General features: G+C 34.9%; 1 protein-coding gene across 2 annotated transcripts; it reads right to left on the reverse strand.

The window, feature by feature from the left end:
• Positions 1–4,217: 4,217 nt before the first annotated feature.
• LOC106642078 (uncharacterized) lies at positions 4,218–23,704 on the reverse strand. Of its 2 annotated transcripts, XM_014356735.2 has the most exons (5): positions 23,608–23,704; positions 23,186–23,505; positions 5,283–5,383; positions 4,506–4,737; positions 4,218–4,440 (listed from the first exon to the last, which is right to left on the reverse strand). In XM_014356735.2, exons 2-5 carry the CDS (start codon positions 23,460–23,462, stop codon positions 4,427–4,429), a joined length of 624 nt encoding a protein of 207 aa, XP_014212221.2. In that variant the 5' UTR covers positions 23,463–23,505; positions 23,608–23,704; the 3' UTR covers positions 4,218–4,426. The 2 variants fall into 2 exon arrangements, with proteins under 2 accessions (XP_014212221.2, XP_014212204.2); XM_014356718.2 differs by having other exon boundaries at positions 4,218–4,737.

Below are 23,704 nucleotides of genomic sequence, written 5' to 3' on the forward strand. Positions count from 1 at the left end.
GCACGTGGGAGACCGTGGTTCGATTCCCGGCCAGTGCAACTTTCGGGCAAGTACCTCTGTGATTTTTCACATGTGCTTTTTCACCACGCAATGCTCCTCGAGGAAGGTTTAGGTGACCTTCTTGCAGCAAAAATTGCCTAATTATCCCCTACCCCCCTCCCAGTAATGGGAGGCCTGCCATCCCTTTCCTTGTCCCTTTCCCAAGTGCTAAGTGCCCATAGTAGTGCCCTTATTAAAGGAGCCAGGACGTAGAGCACTATAATATGAAAAAAAAAAAAAAAAGTATGTATAGTGGTCGTGGTGGCGCAACGGTAGAGTTGCAGTTCTGTCGATCTCCGAGGTTAAGTAGCATTTAGCGCGGTTAGTACTTGGATGGGTGACCGTTCAAGTCTCGCCATTTCGCCTGTGCTGCTGATTCTCGTGGGTCGATTAACTGTTTTTTTGACGATTCGTCCACGTGATCATAGGTGTGGCTGTGTTGGCCCTTGTGTTTATACGTATAAAAATCTGGTCATAACTCAGGTGCACCGATGTCTAATAAACACTATTCTTGTGTAAAAGAAAGCCATGTCCAAGCCTACGGGCGATGATGAATAATCAAAAAAATAAAAATAAACAAGACGAAGACAAACATCACTCTGCATACGTATACATCCGTATAAATACATGTCTTTCAATCTCATAGGTTATTCAAATTTTCAAATAACCAATTGAACTAATTTGATTTTTTTGTCTGCTTGTTTTTGTCTACTTTTCAGAGGTTCCAAATCCAAACACCAGGTCGGACACTTTTGCTTGGTCATCCGGATCCACAGGTTTCGTTTACGTTTACTAATGACTTTCTGAGCTGTATTTGTCGGTAAAGCTGTGAAATAGGAATAAAGAGACTGAATTAAACCAAAAAAAATTATATGCCTGTAGGCATACAGGCAAAAATACTTATTTTTCGATATTTGAAAATTCGAATATGCAAATCAAAAGTTAGTAGTAGCGCAGTCGCCAAAGCTTAAATTCGTCTGCTTTCTCAAACTTACTTCGTCGCGCTCTTGCGCGACTGATCCGATCTAGTATAGCGATGTATATTATTCTTGGTCAGAATATATAGCAATGCGTACGATTCTTCGTCGATCGAAATAAAGCTGCGCGTACAAGAGGAAATCTCATCTTATTTTTCACTTTTCAGAAGGAAAAAATGAGCCGAATTTTATTATGACAAACCTCTGAAAATTTTTTTTTATATTGAAGACCGTGAAGAATAAAAATAAAATAGTGAACACGTGATTTGTCGAAAAAGAGCGGTGCGTACGATTCTTCGTTGGAAAGGAGCGGTGCGTACAATATTTTTGTGGAATACAGCTGCGTGTACGGTTTTAGATATCAAATTACACTGTAGCATAGATAGAACCCTTATCTTTGTTTAAATCTACTTTAAAAGAATTCTGGTTTATTTTAGGCAGAGTAAATACCACTCTAGTAATGACTACAATTGGTACTTCTTGGGGTTGAGTTGGTACTTCTTACAAGACATTGGTATACTCGATTGAATATAAATCATTCGCGAGGGATACCAACATTCTTTTCGTTATAAAGTCGAAATTAATTCTATACTAGCAAGGCAAGGTCGAGGGCAAGGTTAGTCAGCTTATAAGAAGGTTATTCAGCCTATAAGAATGTATATGACACTTCTTACGAACTGACTAACCCCTATATATATACTAGTAGCCCCCCGTCTCGGCTTCGCCCGAGACTTACTAAATAAAACACCGTAGTGTGTTGACATGTAATGTGAAACATTTTCAGTTAGAAATTTTGCACATATTCCTGACACATTTCAGAACAAAAATCTTATTAAAAACATATTTTTTTGGAATCCACATAGTTTATTTGGTCAAATAATAAGGTGTAAAAATTCAATAAAATAATTATGCTGAAAGGTACCGTGCGTTCTTTATGCCATAAAATAATCGGTGGCCATAAGAAGCCGTTGATTTACAGTTTCTCCCGTGTAATTCACGAAAACGGCTATTTTTTAAAGCTGTTAAGATTTTAAACCGCCAAAAAATTTATATTAAAAAAAATTTTTTTTCTCATATCTCACAACTTTATTACCAGAGCAACAAAGTCCTGGACCTTAAACCCTACATTTTTATTGTCACAAAAACACAAATACATTTTCTACTCATTCAAAAATCTGAAGTAGGATCCTTAAAGATTTCAGAGATTGCTGTGAGGGTACAATGAAAAACTGATCTCTCACGTAATGGACTCTTTTCTGCGTCAGTTTCTTGACGCCTCAAATTGTATTCATTAGATACATTTGAAGTTTTCTTTCCAATATACCTTTTTGCGACTATTGGCATGCTTAGGACCTTTATGACCCCTAAAGGCTATTTTCAGTCAACTTTGTTAAGTTCTAATATGTTTAATCGCTAGGTAGTTCGACGTCCGATGGCCCTAAAAAAACCGGTGAGCTTCTTAAGTTAACTCTTTCTTGACTGCAGTTAACAGCAATTGTGACTGCCTAGATACCTCAGGGTGATCTTCTCTGACTTGCTGTTGAAGACCCAGACTGATCGGGAAAAAAATTACAAAGTCCTAAGCTTTGGGGCTAGTTGTAGTGCTCTTTCCCAACGTCTCCCGGTATAACGTCAAAGACGTTGGTGTCTAAAGCACCTTTTTTATTTTGCAGATTTAGTTGTTTTGTTGATCTTAGATGGGGAGATTGGTTAGTGATACTTGTCCAGTGGAGGCTATCCCGTTGGCTTAAGTTTTTTTTTCTTCATAGCTGTTATAGGTTTGCCCAGCGCAGACCTTGGAGAGGATCAGTGATTCCTGGTTGAGTGCTTAGAGTCGAGAGGGTAATATAGGGTCATCGGTCAGCGGGTTTTCCAGCCTTGCGAAGATCAACTCCGCAGGTGACGTCTGCTAGTGAATGGCTGACTTGGTTTAATAGTGCCCGTCTTTAATTAATATAGTCTTTTAGTCGACGAATCGCTCCCAGAAATGGTAATAAAAATGTATTTGTTGGCAAGGTAGTTTACACTTAGATGGATCCTAAAAAGAACCGATGAAATTGATGGTTAAGTAGGGAACGTAAATACTTATAATGGCCCTTAAAAGCGCCAGTGGTGAAACTTCCAGGCTATTCTTTATTATTATTCCTGTTGGTAGCCAAAGGTAGCCATTGTGGCTGCCCGTGCTCCTCAGAGCTGTTTTCCCTTGCTTACATTTGTAGCCACAAATTCTCTAACTGCACCAGGTGAGATGGTGGGACGCCACACAACTCTGAAGTCTGAAGAGTTGGTAATATGTCTCCTGGTATTGTGGCAGAGACGGCATAGGTTGGAATTTTTTTTTTTTTATCGCACTCGTCGAGATTCAGGATGAATGGACATCTAGGTCCCTTCCTCCTTAGTGAAGAGTGTCGTCCGCAACTGGGATACCCAACTGCAAGACTATCATCAGCATTCAATATGCAGCTCGTTGAACTGCCGAAGCACGACTGCATCACTATCGAGACGCTCCAGCGTATCATAATCACACTTATTTAATTCTGTTGCAGGTAGCCTCGATTTTATGTCGACGCCACCTAGCGGATTTTACTGAATTAAAGAGAAATAAGATAAAAACTATGCTAAAACCATCTAGGAAGTATCATAAATCAGTGTGCAAAATTTCAACGAAATCGGTTCAACAGTTTTCGTGGTTAGCGATTACAACGGTTTTAGCGCTTTTGCTTTATATATTTGTAAGATATATGTGTGTATATATATATGTATAGGTATAGCTAATACGTGCTATTTACTTGTGGAGCCTCTTTACTCTGGCTGTCTCGTTAGTCTGTTATTTTGCCGATTTATTTCCTCTTAAGTAATTTTTTTCCAATAAAGTATTCTAAAGTCTTATAAAAAGTACCGTTTTCATAAATTACCACATGATAATACAATTGTGATTAACTGAAACATAACTTCAATAACACTCATATCAGTATATCATTATGATACCTTATTTATATTGTTTCGTTATTCATTTAATACATAACATTTATTAGTTTACTTTCATGTTAATGTATTTATTATATGTTTATACACTTGACTATTTATAAATGATGTATAAGTAGGCGATTGTATATAATGCATACTAATTTAGTTAAACAACGTATGTGATGGCATTGTATAAATAATAAATCCTCTTTTTAATTGTATTTTTCTGTTTACTGAATTTATTAAAAATTCGTGAAATCTAAGAGTCTTACATTATACTCAAAGTATATAGTAAAAGATATTTTGTGATGTTGTACCCGCATCTTATTGCAATATTGAACTAAACATAAGTAAGAAGGTATCTACAAGTTATTCGATTGTTCCCAAGCAAGCTATGACAAGTTATATCACTATTTTATCCGTAACGTAAGTGATTGGCATTATCACACCATCAGAGCTAAAATAAAATCTAAAATCTATAAGGTGTATTATTTTAACACAATAGCTTTTGGCATTGTTTACATTCATCCTGGTGTGTTTCTATCTCATTGCACTTGGAGCACACCATAGCACCGCATGGAAGCTCAAACTGTGCTTGCGAGAGAGACGAGCAGTAGATACAGCAACGTTTGTCGCTGTGATGATCGTCGTCGTTGTCGGAGTTCAGTCGGCGCTTGAGATCCAACACTGAAAGGCCCCTAATTTGATGCTGTTGGCCTCCAGCCGATGTTCCTCTGCTTTCCGGGAATTCTGTCTGTAAATATGTTTTCAATTGTAAATTGTCACTAAAATCATTTTTTGATTTTGCAAAATGTGAGTAAAATTATATTTTCAGTGGAATATTCTTGGTTTGGACAAAAAGAAAATATAAAATACTAGCATCTCGCGACGTGGCTTCGCTCGCTCTCTATACAATGTTGTTTAGAATATTTTATACTTTTTGTATTCAAATAGAACATTTTTCTGCGTATAATTTTCTGTGAGTGATTGAGAACAATTAGTATAGTAAAGTTTTTGAAATTTTGTTGCGAACGTACAAACAATAATTATATTGAGGTAAGGTAAATGACGGTAATGACTCTGTAATATATAGCGTACTTTATTTAAGTACGTTAGACAGTATTTTTTAGCAATATAGAAGTAGATGTACTAATAGCAAGTTGAAAAAATTTAATGATCAGTCAGTACTATTTTTAAATTAAAAAGCTACTTTTTAAATAGAGCACTAATAAGGGTGCTTATCGCACCAGATTTTTCTGGTTTGTGTAAAAATTTATAATAATGAGAGTTGTAACTTACTTTCAATAAATCTTGCTTGCTTGATTGAATGAAACTAGTTCCAGATGAATACTTTTGAGGAGTGTAATATTTAGTTGTATCTTGAAGCGATTGAATGTCAGCTAAAAAGTTAAAAATTAAGTTAGCTTTCCCATATCGACCTAATTGTTAATTAAAAAAGTGTTCTGTAGCACCATGTAATTACACTAATAGTATAGCTTACTTATTAAATTTGAGTAGATTTATAGCACATTAGAGAGGATAAATAGCCAATTTATTTTTAATACAAATCTCTTGTTATGCCAGTTTTCAGTTAAAACTTGTAAAAAAAGACACCTACAATCCTGTAGCCGAGTTGGGTACCGACACTCCTGACAAATGATTCTTAGGTATATAGTTACTTGGCACCAGAATTCATCCAGGAGAAGAAGGCAATCTCAATCCAGAAAATGGCTTTATTTTTTAGTCCGGGAGCCGACCGCAAATTCACTTAGTTCATAGAGGTACGCTTTAAACTGTGCAATATAACAGGATTAACACTTGTCTAATAGACTGTCAGCTGGTGACAGAAAAAATTAACCAACTTTTTACAGTCTGCCAATTATACGGTATGTATTTACAGCCCCAAGCTACAGAAAAATGTATTAAATAAGATTCTATACGCGTTAATGCATTGTTAAACATTAATGTTAGTTTGAAAAAAAAAAACAGCTTTTCAAAACAACTTTTTACAGTCTGCCACTTATTTAAATGAAAGACCAGACTGTTCAACATACTACAAATTTATTGGCAGACGACTACTCCAAATACTAACTTTTACAAAATACTATTAGTTTGCAAAAAAATAAATACTTAGTACTAGACACAATGTTTTACAGTCTGCCAAGGATAGTGTAGAGTTGCGCAAGCATAAGGTTGGAGAAATTTCACATGGCAGACGAATTTACGATGTATATATATTTTAGACGTACTGGTGAATTAGCATTTTTTTCCCAATAACTCGGAACAATTTTTTACAGTCTGCCTTTTTAATCAATGCAAATTTGTAATTAAATATGACATTTAAAATTATGGGCATACTTATTCGCAAAGTTAGATGTGTAGGCAGACGAGGTTAAACTTGTTAAAAAAACACAACAATTTTTAACAATGTATTTCAGTCTGCCAATTTTTTTTCGCAATATTTAGTTGTTAAATAGACAAACTACAAAATGGCAGACGATTTATTATGATATTAGTGTCCATGTAAAAAAAAGAAGAAAAAATTTATTCCCCATACTGGCCTCTTACAGTATTGTAACGAATAAATCAATTTTTTCCAGTCTGCCGCTGTTTTGCAGCATTAATTAGTTAGTTAATTATCTAAATATTAATTGGCAGACGTTCTTATTCATGGTACAAGTTTTTGTTGTACGTATGAAAATTTTTTTTTATTTTCACAACAGTTAGCACTTACAAATTACATCGTATAAAACAGTAAAAAAAAAATTTCAATTAGAAAGTACAATAAGTAAATAAATTTAATTAAGAGCTTTCATCAGATTCGCCTTCATGAGACATGTTTATGTCAATGCTGATATTGCTTTCCGCGTCACTATTATGATCAAAATCATCACTATCATCATGCAACGATTCGTTTTCCTGCATCACATTCTCGTCTTCTTCTTCTGTTAAATAAAAAAAAGAATTTACATTACATAACACTCATTATCGGCGAAAAATTTTAAAACAAACTGCATTGTCTTATGACAATTTATTTTAATAGTAACATACCTTGAGAATATTCTGTTGGCAATCGAATTTCTTTGATGGTTTCTGGTGTTTCAGGGCCATCAAACCATTTAAATTCGTAATGGCCATCATCACTTAAAATCCAACCATAATTGGTTGCATCTAATGATGAAGGAATATTTTCTATCGCATTTATCCATACATGTGCCACGTAAGCGCTCCTTAAGATTTGTTGCAGCAACTCCCTTGAACATGGTGGCAGATTATATGCATCAGCAGAGACAACAGATTTCTTAAATGACTCCATGTCATTCATTATGCCATACGTTTGTGTAAACAATACAGATCGCGCTTCATTTACTGTATTTATGTTTCATAATTTATTTTTTTTTGTTGCATACATTTCGCACACAAACTGTTCGATGGTCTCTACTGCGTTAGTAACTAATGCCGGATCTGCCAGATCTCTAAAAGCTTCTTGGTATTTTTTGTTACTACGTAATATTTGAAATGGTTTGCTTTTCCCTTTTTTATGAAATGCTGGCGTAAAATCACTACCAATGAACGCGTGAAAAGCAGGTAGTGCAGAGCAGAGTAGGCTGCCCAGACTATTTCTGATTTCGTTTACATTAATAAACCTGGTATTATTTCCTACTCCAAACTGCAACCAAACAGAAAGACCATCATCAAATTGGACCATATTAGCCAAACTTATAACTAAAACGCCTCCATAAAGTCTGAAAGAACAGTTCCTTAAAAAATACGTGGTAATTTTTGTTTCGATAAAATAAATGTAAGATAAGTAATTTATTTTACGGAATATTGTAAATACTAAAAATATTTAAGTTACTATCAAAATTAGTGAAAGTAGTATGAAGTATATTTATTAAAAAAGCTGTGACCTAGAAATATTAATTACGGATTCTAAAATTCACACATTGTTCATATAACTAATAGTCGTAAGAAAAAAAGTATCTGAAAAATAAATAGCAATAAATTTATTTTTTTTACTTTTGATATTATGGGAAATACAAATACAGTATTCTGTTCAGTTATACAGAAGAATTAAACAACTGGATTGAAATATGTTGGTGCATATAAATAAAAATGCGATTTTTTTTATGAACATTAAATTTACGATTATTAATATTACGTAAGTTGTATCTAATACCTTTTCCAGATCAATATTCGCTTCTAGTGAGATGCCGACTAATCTGCCAAATAAATCCCGCTGCAATCTTACTTCTTGTACTTTACCAGCAACATTAATTTTCCTTTTTTTTCTACGCTTTTAAAATTACATATTTTCGTGTTTTTTATAACATATGTACTTATAACATTTTCATCTTCTGAACAGCTGTCGAAAAAAATTTTTCATAATATGATGTTTCAAAGTTTTGGGTTTATAAAATAACTAAAAAATTGTTAACTTGTTCAATTAATTGTTTAATCTGTTTAATTAACACTTTTACCATGAGTAACAACGTCTGCCTATCAATATGTTGTTAATTAATCAACTGATTAATGCTGCAAAATAGCGGCAGACTGGAAAAAATTGATTTATTTGTTATAATACTGTAAGAGGCTAGTATGGGGAATAAATTTTTTTTTCTTTTTTTTACATGGACACGAATACCATAATTAATCGTCTGCCATTTTGTATTTTGTCTATTTAACAACTAAATATTGCGAGAAAAAATTGGCAGACTGGAAAACATTGTAAAAAATTATTGGTTTTTTTTTGCAAGTTGAAAACAGTTTTGCAGTGTCCTTTATGAGTTCTTTTTGTCTGCCATTCATGTTATTTAACATTTTGCATTGTTAAGTTTGTAACAAAACAAGTTTGAGACTGTAAAAAATTGTTCCGAGTTATTGGGAAAAAAATGCTAATTCACCAGTACGTCTAAAATATATATACATCGTAAATTCGTCTGCTATGTGAAATTTCTCCAACCTTATGCTTGCGCAACTCTACACTATCCTTGGCAGACTGTAAAACATTGTGTCTAGTACTAAGTATTTATTTTTTTGCAAACTAATAGTATTTCGTAAAAGTTAGTATTTGGAGTAGTCGTCTGCCAATAAATTTGTAGTATGTTGAACAGTCTGGTCTTTCATTTAAATAAGTGGCAGACTGTAAAAAGTTGTTTTGAAAAGCTGTTTTTTATCGCAAACTAACATTAATGTTTAACAATGCATTAACGCGTATAGAATCTTATTTAATACATTTTTCTGTAGCTTGGGGCTGTAAATACATCCCTTATAATTGGCAGACTGTAAAAAGTTGGTTAATTTTTTCTGTCACCAGCTGACAGTCTATAAGCAATTGGCCCGGGATCACCCAATGGGTCGCGTGTACGTACTAAACATTATGGTAATTTGCAATGCAAAAAACGGCCCCGCACTTAGTTCATGGGTCTGGTTCATTTTTGCGGGAAATTATAGTTTTAGTTATGACTTGTAAAGGAAAAATGGGTTGCCGAGCAAAAGGATTATTGGGTTATTAGGCAATTTTAGCTGCGAGAAGGTTGCCTAAACCCTCCTTGAGGAGCATTGCGTGGTGAAAAAGCACATGTGAAAAATCACAGAGGTACTTGCCCGGACAGTCGCACTGGCCGGGAATCGAACTAGACGGGTCAAAATTGGTGGCGTCGTGCTAGATCAATGGCAAAGGAATTTTTTTCATAAATATGTTCATTAGATCCCACAGATTAAGAAACTTCATGTTGCCACCGCGCAATCTGGTCACAATTTGTTTTAACTAACTTTTATTAAACAAATTAGTAAAAGTGATTTTTTCGATCTAAAAAAAATATATTATATAATAAATAGGCGCGTCACGGGGCGAGTTGAGGGTCCATCGTAGGCTGCCCCAGTAACCTAGCCAAAACTGTTGAAAACATTATATATTTTCGTGTTTGGGTTAAATATATGTAAACGTAATTTTATTATTCCTTATCTTCACGGCCGATAAGCTCCATAATCTGCATAGCACGCATGGTCAATCAGGCAGATGCTCTTATGATAATTGTATTAAATGTAATGATATACCTACACAAAAAATACAAAGGGTTAGGTAAACTTTCTTTCCTATTGGGGCACACTAGAGAGGACCACATCTACGCCCCGTGACGATGCCATTCTAGGACCACATGTGGTTAATTTGGCAGCCTAGTGTGGACCCAATCAGCACCCCACTAAGGTTTCTGATCGGGCGAGTGCGCCTGCCGCGTCGATGATATATATTATATAGTCCTGCACTAGTACTGGGAGTCAGCTCGTGTGCGCGCGGAAATAGCTTAAACGTTTATTGTAAAAAAACAATGTTGCCATTATTTTTTTCAATTTTCATTTTTTGGAAGTTGTAGAGGAAGAATAACACTTCATGTTTACGTGGTGTACCTTCCAAAAATGTTTTATTTTCATTCCTCACCAACGCTCTGAAAATTGAAAAATTCGCGTTTTTCAGATCTTTGGTAATTTTTTGTTTGAAAACTGTGGGGCTTAGGTATATACATTCCAATTGGTTTTTTGTGCATAATGACTCAAAGAAACTGAATATATTTTTTTTTTAGATCGAAAAAATCACTTTTACTAATTTGTTTAAAAAAAGTTAGTTTAAACAAATTGTGACCAGGTTGCGCGGTGGCAACATGAAGTTTCTTAATCTGTGGGATCTAATGAACATATTTATGAAAAAAATTCCTTTGCCATTGATCTAGCACGACGCCGCCAATTTTGACACCACGGTCTCCCGCGTGCCAATCCACGACCTATATATAGCCGACTGAGCCACCGCGCGCTCCATGTATATAATTATATACATATATGATGTTCTGCAAGACGGTACTAATTACGACGTTGACGACGATGATGCCGACGACGTGGTTTTCAAAGATGAGGTTGACCATAGTGTGTGCGAATAAATGATCGTACTTATTTAAATGAGTACGAAAAAATTGACAATGCACTACTGTGCTACTGTTTCTTTTGCGATGTATTATATGCGATAGTTACTATAATCATCAAAATTTACGAACTATATTTGTAACAAACGATAAATTAGAAGTTTGTTTTAAATTGTTGTGCGATTAAAGAATGTAAATACCTGTACGTATGTAATTGTGTAAGCAATACTTATGTATTGTAAATCAGTGTACCTTCGTAGATTGATGTTTAGAGCTGTAAAAACGACATATCCTGTCATCTCGAAAACGTTAAATATCAAATAAATTGGCGATAATTTCAAAAACGAGTTGTTCCATTTCATTGAGTAAGAAAAAATATCGACGAAATACTTCCAGGCTCAGTAGACTCTTGACGTTTTAGCAAAATAATGTCATCGGTAAAAATTTATTCACTCACGAAGTACTCAATGATAGTGAAAATGTAATTTGTCCAACATTTAACGAGTATGAGTAAAAAAATTTAATTTTGAATAAAGAAAATCAAAATACAACTCATAATTGAATATTAAAAATTTTATGTACTCAGTGCAATCCAACGTATGAAAATAGTTATTCATTTTACGATGATTTCCTAGACTCATTACTTAAAGTAGGCTCTCTACCTAAAACCAAAGTTTCCCCACCTTTCATCTCTGTGCAGTATTACCCATAATTGGACCAAGTTAGGTTTGCTAGGCTGCTGTAGTATTATTAGTGTAATATAAATTTAGGAACCATTTAGTCTACGCCCAATAAATTTAATATAAAATATTTAACAGACTATCGTATGGTAAAGACCTTCACAAAGACATGAGATAAAAAAATGAATTGGCATACGCAACTACTGCATTACATATAGATAGAAATTCATACAGTAGGTCAACGTCAGTTTGACGTATGACACACCAAGCACCACTTTATAGTCCTGTACGTACATATCATTCGGTGAAACCTAACACTACAACGCAGAGTCAACAGTTTAAAAGGAAAGAATACTGTATGTAAGAGAAAATAAGCTCGAAAATAAGGCCTTTGTGCAATATAATGACGACTTGGTTAAAGTAAGCCCTAACTCAAAAAATGTTCATAAACGCGCTGCCTCAAATACCTTCTCAAACAAATCTTAAAAAGAAACTAACTCATACTTTCTTTTAAAAAAGCACTTAGGAGTACCTTTTTTTATCCTACTTTGTACTGCTAATGTGGAGAAAAAAGACCTCTAATTAAAAAAAAAACTCAAAATGATGATATAAGAAATATTTCAGGCAACAAGAAAAAGTTGGTCTCATTTCGCTTAGACTGTAAGGGTTATTTTAAAAAATTACAGGTTTAATGTAGATATTTTAGCTTAAATATTAAAATACTAATACCCTTTAAATATAAATACTTGTCGTCCAGTTGATTGCAGGTTAAAATCGCCAGTAGTTATTTTAAATATCCAATCTTAATCTGAGTACTCTCATTTTTAAAGAATAAAATTATATTTAAATGGAAGTTTGAAACTTTGGATGTATGAATTTTTTTTCAAATAGTTCCCAAATACTTATCTATGCGACCGTAGCAATAAGCCCATTCGAGATTGAGAATAACTATAATGTCGACTATAACTTAACATATTTAGTAATAAAACAGTGTTTTCGATTGTAATAATAATTAAATGAGTGAATTAAACAGTAATATAATATTTCAGCTTACAACGGTTGCATCTCAAAAAAGATCGAGAATATGAGCAAAAATACTGATAAAAACTACTCTTCGTTTCTGTAGACATCAATTGAAACAAGGGTATCGGTAACAATTCCTAGTCATTAAAAAAAAAATTTTGAAAACTGTTACTATGGATAGGTATATTGGGTTGATAGGTATCATAGAAGACATGACGTTGCCGTTGAAGCTATGAAAATATAGTGCCTGGACTGTGGGAAATATTTTTGTGAATATATTACAAAAAAATTACCATTTTTTAACAAAAGCGTGCGTGGGTGGATTCAGCTCTGATTATACTGGCAAATTTGGTGAGCCCTTTCTCTGCATCCATCCATGTGGACCATGGGGATCTATGGCGCCCTAACCTATTTCCTCTGAAGTTACTGCAAGAGTAAGAAGATAAAAGCAAAACTTCCTACGCTCTCCCGGGTTTCTGGGAGGCGTATACAGGAAAAGGCTTTAAAGATGGCATTGGAAGCCATGGACGATGATAATTATACAGATCAGCTTAATCAAAATGAAAAGGCCGTGAGCAATAAGCGCTTAACGCCTGATACTAAAGACAATATCACATGTTCAAATAAAATTTCTAAAAAGAATCCTACTGAGGAAGAAAAGAGTATCGCCATGCAGCTCGTCGCTTTAGCTTCATCCTCTCAAACTGCAAATCATGAAACCAGTCAAACTCCAACAGGATCCGGTAAATATATCAACTCAAATATAACGACACTAAAGAATTCCAAGTATTACACCGAAAAGAGTCCTGGCCCCTACAGTGTGCTCATTTGTAGCAAAAAACCAAACGAAGGTCCTACTTCAAAACTACACAGGTATGCAATCAGTAAAATTATTAGCAATAAATACAAGGTAGATCACATCATTCCAAAGTCCACAAGAAAAATTGAAGTTTTTTTTAAGACTTTTCAAGAAGCTAACTCTCTTATTGACGACCAAGAAATTGCCAAAAAAGCATGTACTATTTTTATTCCAAACCATAGACTCTCAAGAAGAGGTGTAATCAGAGGAGTAGATACGGACGTTGAAGATCAAGACATCCTTGATGACCTTAAATGCAGCGCAGAGGTTCTCCAAGTAAACAGATTGACCAAGAGAAATCCTCACTTTAAGGAAGGCAGTGATCAACCTAAAAGGATTCCAACCTCTTCGGTCATCGTCACGTTCGCTGAGCAGGACTTGCCTAAATACGCCTATTTATACTGCATTGCACATGAAATACATGCATATATTGCTTCACCAAAGATCTGCTTCTCATGTTACCGCCCAGGACATCATTCCAACTTCTGTAAAGAGGACCCTGTCTGCAAGCGATGCAGCGAAACCAGACATGAGGGCAAATGTGCTCGCTCAACACCCAAATGCCCTTCCTGTGATGGTGATCACGTGGCTATGGACAAAAACTGCCCAGTTATCATTTTTGAAAAATATGTGCAACATATTATAGGCACTGAAAATAAACCGATTGAAGAAGCCCGAAAAATTGCCTCAGGTAAATTACACGGTACCAAACGTCACAGCAACCAAAGAAGCCTTCCCATATCTCAAGCACAAAAACAACATTATCACTGAAAATCAACCTCTGGCTCTCAACGCTCTTCCAGAAGGATCTAGTTCTCAGAATACTTCTTTTGCCCATGTCTTGAGCCAAAAAAAAACACCTATGACGTCGCACTCTGTTCATCACAACTATAATCATAAGACATCGTCTGTAATAGATGACAAGCCACCCAAGCCTAAAACAGATAACCCTCGTGTTAATTGGTACAAGTAGCAAAAGGAAAACTGTCCAGAATTTTTGTCAGAATCTGAAAAAAACGGATATCAGCCTAAGTATACTAGTTTTCCCATCTTCAACAAGATCAGGCCTAACACGACAAGTGGCCCTTGGAGATCTACACAAAAACTGCCAGCTAACCCGCTTCAAGAAACGACAACACCTCAGCCGAAAGAAGACTCTGCTATTGGCATCCAACGTCGCTTGAACAAGTCAACCTTTCAGCTGCCGTTTTCATTGCCATACTCCCAGGATTCTCAACTCTCCAATATTGAAGATGATGTCGAAGAAATGAAATAACTACAGTATTATTAATTCTATTTTTAATTTTCACCTTTCTTTTTTTACTTTATTTTAATACACATTAAAAGTCTTTAAAGTTAACATCCATCTTTCCATCTTTTATATTAACATGAATTACGATAATTGCGATTTTACCTATGCGTGTAAAACCCCTCTTAAAATTATGTTTTGGAACGCTAGGAGCTATCGTACCAAAGTAATACCAGTCAAAAAAATATCGAGTGAACTTGATGCAATCATTATAGTTGAATCATGGCTTAAGCCCAACGAAACTTATCATCTAAACGGATTTTGTTCTTTTAGAGAAGATCGTTGCCATGCCGACGGAGGAGGCATTTTAGTTTTCATTCAAAATGACCTAGCATATAGGGAAATAAATGTCAACTCCCCTCTTCAATCAATGGAGATGTGTGGAATGGCATTTACGAACCTATTACCTAAGCTAAAACTATTTATTTGTTGCAGGGATCCACACTCAGTGTTGACTCAGTCAGAGTGGTTTAATATCTTTCAATGGATTGATACTGACAGTAATTCGATCTTTGTAGGTGATTTTAATGCCAAAAGTGTATCCTAGAACTGTGACAAAAATGATGCAAATGGCCCTCGATTAGAATCTGCTTACAAGGCCTCCAACTTATTCCTTCACAACTTTAACACAAGAACTTACATAAATCTAAGCAATAATTATAGATCCAATCTGGATTTAATCTTCTCATCAAAAGACCTGTCTGACTGGGTCAACTTTGAAATGTGCGACTCCACTTGGGACTCCGACCACTTCCCTCTCTTTATAAATATAAACGCCGACAAATACATATATGAAAAAAAAACTTTTAACATTTACACAAAGCGCACCGATTGGAACAGGGTTGCCTCTGCACTTGACTCCGCCCTTACCTCCTTTTATACCTCAAAGTTTGACAACTCATCCCCAGTCGAAAAATATGATTTTCTTTCTCATACCATCACTAAAGCTGTCAAATCCTCTACCCCTAATAAAAAAACTGTATCCAAGCGCTGCCATAAGAACCCTGTTCCTTGGTGGGACTCCGACTGTGATGACGTAAATAGACTGAAACCAGCTGCCTTTAAAAAATATTTGTTTACCTTAAACCTACGGGACCTGATAGAGTACGAAAAAAAAACCCCATTGCCAAAATACTACTTAACTCTAAAAAAATCAGCTGTTTCCATCAATTTACAGAAAACCTTAACTTTCGCTCTAATCCTTCATATGTATGGAACAAATGCAAGGTACTAAAAAACTGCTGGACGAAGGCCAGATCTGGCCATATTTCTGAAAATCTTCAAACTCATAAAGAAGTACTTGAGACTGCTATAGGCAAATTATGCCTCCAATGGGTACAAACCAACCCTGAAATTTTCCCTTCGGCTCTTCCTAATTAATTTCTGGACTTACCTTTCTCATTTCAGGAATTTAATCTTGCGTTAAGTCAAAAAAACTCTGACTCCGCCCCTGGAATGGACGGCATTGACTATACTATAATCAAGAACTTACTTATCAAATACAAGCTTCTCCTGCTTGATGTCTTCAACGAGATGTTTGCCTCTAGCCAATACCCTGATTGTTGGAAGGATATTTATGTCCATTTTATTAAAAAACCTAACAACTCTGGGTTGAGGCCCCTATCATTCACTCCCTGTTTAACCAAACTCTTTGAATCTCTTCTCAAAAATCGCATGCAATGGTGGGCTGAAAGCTCCAACCTTCTCCCCAAAGACCAACACGGTTTTAGAAAAGGCAACTCTTGCATCGACAACTTGGCTCATTTTTCTTTAAGTGCACAGGAAGCCCTTAAAGAAAACAAAGAGATGTATGCAGTATTCTTAGACGTTGAGTCTGCCTTTGATCAAGTCAATGTTGATATTCTGCTGCAAAAATTAGCTGACATGGGCTTTTCTTCTCTCATCCTAAGATTCATAGGTCACACATCAAGAGCCAGGCGCATTTACACAGAAAAATCTATAAAAACTTTTTATCTTTCTCACAGAGGCGTTCCACAAGGATCAGTGCTTAGCCCGATTTTATACGCTCTCTACGTCTCTTCTATTACTTCTGGATTATCTGAAAAAGTCCACATATCCCAATTCGCCGATGATCTCGCAATCTTTATTAAATCCGATCCGACCAATGATTGCATTGATTTAGTGGAAAACTCCTGTAATACTCTCAACTCTAGTCTAAACACAATAGGACTCAACATTGCAACTCGCAAGTCGCACTTTCTCCATATTAACAAAAGAGGTATCAAACCAGGCCAAACTGAAATCAACATATGTAACACCACGATTAAATCCACCGATAAAGTGAAATTTCTAGGAGTTATTCTGGACTATGAGCTTACCTTTAATGATCACATCACGTACGTTCATAGAAAATGTATGTCCTCTTTAAACATACTCAAATTTCTACGTGGCACTTGGTGGGGAACCCCCCCTAGCAACCCTTCTTACTTTATACAAAAGCCTAGTCTGATCTCTTATAGACTATGCCTGTTTCATTTATCTACCCAATAGCCGTACAAAACTCAAAAAATTAGAACAAGTACAGTACGCTACAATTAGATATGCTCTAGGCTACCACATGAGCACTCCTACCAATATTTTGCTCGCTGAGTCAGGTTTAATATTTCTCATAGAACGATCTAAGTACCTGGCCCTCTGTTATCTCTCTAAAGTTCTTAGCAACATCTCAGCAGAACCCTCTTCTACAATCATATCTTTTTACAACAAAGTCAAACATCTGAAGAGAACATCCCAGTATTTTTTCTAGCTGTATCTTCACATTTCTTAATCCTGAAAATGGATACAACATTGCCATTAACAAAAATTTTAATATGTACTGTCATCACTTTTTTTATAACCGTACAAACACTTCCAGTAGACTTTAACTTTGGTAAATCTGTCTTAGACCTACCAGACCCAAATCTAGCTCTTTACAATTTACTGGCATTAACAGAAGCCACAGGCATATTTACCGATGAAAGCAAAGTCAAGGGAGCACCCAATGTAGGCTCTGCCTGCGTATGCCTTACTCTAAACTTCTTCAAGGCTAAAAGCCTCCACCATAATTCCTCTATTTTTTTCGCAGAATGTGCTGCTATTAATCTGGCTTTTGATTATATCCTTACCCACTCTAATAAGAACTTCGTTATCTTCAGTGATTCCATGAGTACCCTAAAAAGCCTCTCATCCACTAAGATCAACGTTAAAACTAACTACTTGATATTCGAAATTAAATCAAAATATATACAATATATAAACTGCAACCCTCATAATTTCATCAAATTAATTTGGATCCCTTCTCACAAGGGCATTACAGGAAATGAAAAGGCTGACCAGATAGCCAAGGGAGCTACCCTGGCCTCTTATCCCTCTACAGACTTCGTCTGCTTTTCTGATCTATATGAGACCTTCTATTCTACTGCTTTTAAAAACAGCGACACAAAGAATCGATATAAAGGTAACTTCAAAGACATTAAATACTTTGATTTGTTCCATACAGACAGAAGGCATCCATGGTTCAAAAACTTAAATTTCTCCAGGTGAGATATTGTCACAATAAATAGGATGCGGGCAAATCATCACAGTCTGGCAGAGTCTTTATTTCGAAAAAATATTGTCAATTCTCCCTCATGTAAATGTGGATATGAAAATGATGATCTCAACCATGTATTTTGGTCCTGTCCTCTTTATAATGTACAAAGATCTGTTTTAGTTTATGATCTCATTAAAAATAAGTTCCTTCCCCCATTTAACGTTGAATGTTTTATTGCAAAGCCAAATGTCATTGCGTGGTATTATTTATGCAAATTTGTTAAGAACTGCGAAATTAATATTTAAATAATTTTACGTCCTAAAATGGCGCATTAGTACAAATACAACAAATGTTAAGTTATTATTAATGTTAAGATGACTGGTTATAAAACAGAAAGTATTACTTTTAACATGTAAGATATTTAATATTCTCGACGTTGCAATGTGAAATATTTTATGAATAAAGTAAGTGTACATACCCTAAGGTCAGTACACTCTAGTATAAAAAAAAAGGTATATTGGGTTAAAAAATTTTGAAAATGACGATTCAGTGACGTTAACCGACTTTGTAAAATCAGACGTTTATCGAACGCAACTGCCAGATAATGCAAATGAAGCAACGTTATATAAGAGTATTATGGTATTTATTTCAAAAGCCCGAAGGAATTTGAGTTCACAATTAGTTATAATCATCTGCTGAACCACAGTAAGGATTATGTCTCAGGACAACCGGTGAAATTCTGAAAACCAAAAATACCAAAAACCAGTTTACATAATACACCAGAACTCTCTGAAGATTTAGAAAAAATTAAAATGAAATCAATTGTAAAGAAATGGAAGGATGCAATCATAGGCGACAAGTTAAAAGATTGATTAGATTCAGTAGAGGTTACAGTATCTCGAAAAGACAATGTCATTGTAGCTGACATCGTATGCCCCGTGTGCAACTATCAGATAAAGTTGATTAAACACAAACTAACTTGGAACATGTACAAATTTGAAAAGCAATGTGTTACCCATCGTGAAATAGAAAAAGAAAGACGAATCCAGCTTCGAAACCCACTGAGAAAAAAAAGCAAAAATAAATGATAGTTAATCAACTCAACATCAAAATTCTGCAACACTACGAAATAAAGAAAAAGAAGTAGAAGTTGAAAATGAGATGGAAAGGCTGATTGAAGAAAGGGAGGATACATACAGTTACAATTCGTATTGCTCGCGAAAACAAAGTTTGGCTTAGTGGGGGTAAACAGAAACTGTAGCTTTTTACCTTCGCCGCGTGATCAGTTCTCTTTCTCCACTCTCTTCCAACTCCCATGTTCTCTCAAGTACTCCCTACTACACTGTCTTATTTATTCAAGTTGTCAACATGTGAAACATGTATCAAACTTTTGATAAAATAAATAAAAATTGATACTAGTTGTACTTTTATGAAATTACCCAAAAATTTTCTAGTTACATAGACCTCTAACATTGAAGTAATCATTACTTTCACAAATATATATTATACTAGCGGTCCCCCCGAGCCTTTGCACCAACGGCTAATTCCTGACGAACAAAAATTAAATTTATTTGTTTGTTGAACGAATCTACGAATTCCACTTAGTATTTATAAGTTTTGTTTGATGTAACACTGTCCTACTTAGAGGCTGAAGCGACTCAATTTCGTGGTAATGTGGAATAAATGATTTTAACATTGCATAAGAATTATTGTTTTTTTTAAATTTGTTACTCTAACCCATACAGTTTATTGTTGTTTTCCATATAAACGGTCTTGTAGGATAAAAAGGAATTTTTTATTTCAAACAATAATTTGTCGCTGTCCACAAATCTTTTTAAAATTTAGATTTCATAATTAGAAAAATTTAGCTACAGCGTAATTTTTTCATTGAAATCTATGAATTTTTTCCAATGTAACATCCAAAACAGTATGACACAAGGGCTACGCGCGCCCCCTCTCGCCAGAGTCCATGCATAACCTTTAAAAAAAATCGACCTTGCACTCACATATATTTTTTACTAGGTACAGAAATGGTCTAAAATTTTGATAGAATGTGTTTTAGTACTAAAAATAAAATATAAATAATTTTTTTGAATTGACGCAAATTATCCATGTACATTAAAAAAGATAATAATTTCACAAGAAGCCTTTTATTCATTATGTGATTGGTTCAAACTAACATTACGTTATGGTTATAATATATCACATCTTAAGTTTTGAGAAGCAGATCCGTGCACTTCTTACGAAATTTTTACGCAATGCAGTGCACTGGTCAAAGCAAAACTTGTGATGTATACTAGGATTACTAGGATGGTTTGAGTACATTTTTAGCAAGAATAAGATAGACTTACTATAAGTACAAAGTATAAAAAATCAATGGTGAGTCAATACTATTTATAAATTAAAAACTATGTATTCTAAAACTCATAAAAACATGTATCACTTGAAAATATTATTAATGAAATTGATTTTTTTAATATTTGTGAAGTCGCTATCGCAACTGAAGTAGTTACTTTTTAAAGATATATCCGAAGTGATTACAATACTAATATCACGTAGTAACATTTAACTATTTTATTTTCTTTGCGTAAGAATATACAAAACGACGCAAGTTTGAGTACTGTGAGATACGTGAGAACAGACCTAATGACTAAGTCAATGTAAACACATCAAACACGGTACAGTGTATACGATATATCTTACAGGTATACATATTACCGACAGTATACAAAACATAACTCAAACGTGCCAAACATCTTGATTATAAATTTTATCTTAACACTTTTAAAAAAGTAACAATTTTTTTCCAGCTTTCAGTTGCCTACGGTGATTAAAATATCTAAGAATAAAATAACTTTATAGCAAGTATAAAAATTGCATTGATGCCTCCAACAATATCTTGTATAATTCAAATTTTTCCTTTAAATATGGTATAAGGAAATCAAACACTGCTATAAGCAATTAAAACTGTCAATTAGGTATGTGAATAAAATATTGCAACGTTACACGCACCTTTTTACATCGATGCACGTCGATTAGTTCAATCAACATTGCAATTCTCTCAGGTTTCTTGTTGTTTTCAATTATCTGTAGCTTCTATCGTATAATCGTTACAAATTGTATATTACTCATATTAATATACTTTAACAATTTATTCTGATACGTAGATATAATGAGGACGATAACGTAATAATATATTCGTCATGTTAACCCACAAGTGGCGCATCTAATGGACTTTTGGTAGAACTAAAATTAGGTTTTAGTTTAAATATAGCCTGGTAAAATAATACACATGACTTATTTCATTAGTTTTATTGGTATATTCAGTGGCTTGTTCGGTACCCCCTATCAACTTAATATCACCATAACTCAGAGAAAAAAATGATAAACGATTGGATTGTACATGTAGTTGTAAGGCTGGGCAAGGTGGAAATATAAGTGTAAGCATATAATAGGTGCACTTGTATATTTAACGAGGTATATTTGGAGGTTATTAAAATGAAAGCAAACAGTAAGAAAAATTTCTAATGACATTATTTACCAACAAAAATACGAGAATTCATCGATTTATAATGCAATTTGCACTGACACAGCACCAAAATGGGGGAAAAAGCTAAAGATAATGTGAAACAGATGTATGAGCAATTCGGTACACTGCAACAAAAATATTGCTCCTTCGGTGTGGATTTACTGATTGTTCATTTTTCGTATGCCATCTGCTTGGCACGATTGCGATTACGGTTTCCCTGGCACCACTTAATTCTAAACTTTAAAACAGTGTCAGGTTTTGTTTCTACCAACATCCACTAGATGCGCCACTTGTGGATTAATACGACGAATTGTATCTATGAGGGAGAGATTTTAGTTCCAGTCATTGCCGCATGATGCTTTTTTACATTGTAGAATGTCGCTAAATTTTTGCAGTTTTCTTTTGAACATGTAAAATTTTAGAGGTTTTAGTTTCAACTTCAGCCGCTTCATTTACTTTTGTAAGTACTTTTTGGCGCTATAGTAGTCGCGTCTCATAGCGAAATTCGCTATACCAGTTATGAACCTAAGTTTCAAAAATTCAAATGCGTGTAGATAATTATATATTGACAGTTTTTGGAAATTACACAAAAATTGCCTTTTGTTTAGTTGCAATCAAATTTTCCTTTAATCCTTGCGATATTATGTATTTGAGTTAGTAAAGCAATTGAAAACCGGAAAAATTTTTTTTGAAAGATCTCTTTCTTACCATGGTATCTTAAAAGACTCATTCTTGCTGTTAAATTTTAACAGGTTCTACTTATCTTGCCTCATGTTCCGAAAATACTGCAGCATAAGATCAAGTAAACAATTTTCGACAGTTTGGTTCGATACAAGCGTTGCATTTTACATGTATTGTCGTCACTCTGGTACAGAGCGAATAGTAAACAAATGAATTTAAATTTGATTGAAGATTGACATCAAACAGAATATTTCGAAAAATCTTTAAAAATATTTTTTCTTGAATTCTCAATGACTACCATAAAAATTGCACTATATAAGTTACTTTAGGATACAACTTAAGCAGAAATCTATTTTACCCTCAGATCTCTACAATATATATTATGGTTGTTGGATTAACCTTGTATGTCCCTGCACTTATGGCCTGAGCTGCATAGTTTGAAACTTTATTTTAATTTCATATTCAAAGCCGAGGATAGAAAACGTGCAATATAATTACTAGACATTAACTGCCTTTCGTCATGTGTATATGATTTTACGTGGCGCATTGGAGAGAAGGAAGTGGTTATTTTTGTCTCGCAGACACATGACGTAATCATGGATTTAATATAATTTAGTCACATTCTGTATGTAACTCATGGGCTAACACAAAGACAAACTTAAAAATTCCTACCTCTTTTCGGTCGCTCGGAGGACTTGCTGTAAGTCTCGCGTAAGATCGGCTCATTGTAGATACCCGGGGAAGCCAACCTGGTGTCGATCGTAGTGCTGGATTTACTCTTATTCTTCTCAACGCAACGGAACCAAGACTTTGGAGGTACGGGCAGGCCGCAGTCTCGCATGCTGTCGATGAGCTTGGCTGAAACGGGGCCCACAGGAATGGTCAAGCCTACAGCTTGCATGCCCTTGCCAACCAGGTCGGCTGTTGGCCCACTCAGGGGATGTGACATCCTTTAGTCGTTTTGTACACTCGACTCGATTTGGTAAGTACCGCTTCACAATAAATGTACGAATTATAGGTTTATGATGTAGATGTAAGTATAAAAACTACTCCCTTCTTACCACTGGTCTCTGATAGGATTACAATGTACGTACCTATTAAGCTTTTTTGATTGCTTTTACTGAATTGTACCGAGCCCCGGGCCGTGAACGACTAAGTCGAAGAACTCAATGGTGGGAAAAATTATTTACA

Source organism: Copidosoma floridanum, unplaced genomic scaffold, assembly GCF_036245765.1.
Source record: "Copidosoma floridanum isolate Cflo_tuat_1 unplaced genomic scaffold, Cflo_Japanese_pri ptg000001l, whole genome shotgun sequence".
In the NCBI taxonomy this organism is placed as follows: domain Eukaryota; kingdom Metazoa; phylum Arthropoda; class Insecta; order Hymenoptera; family Encyrtidae; genus Copidosoma; species Copidosoma floridanum.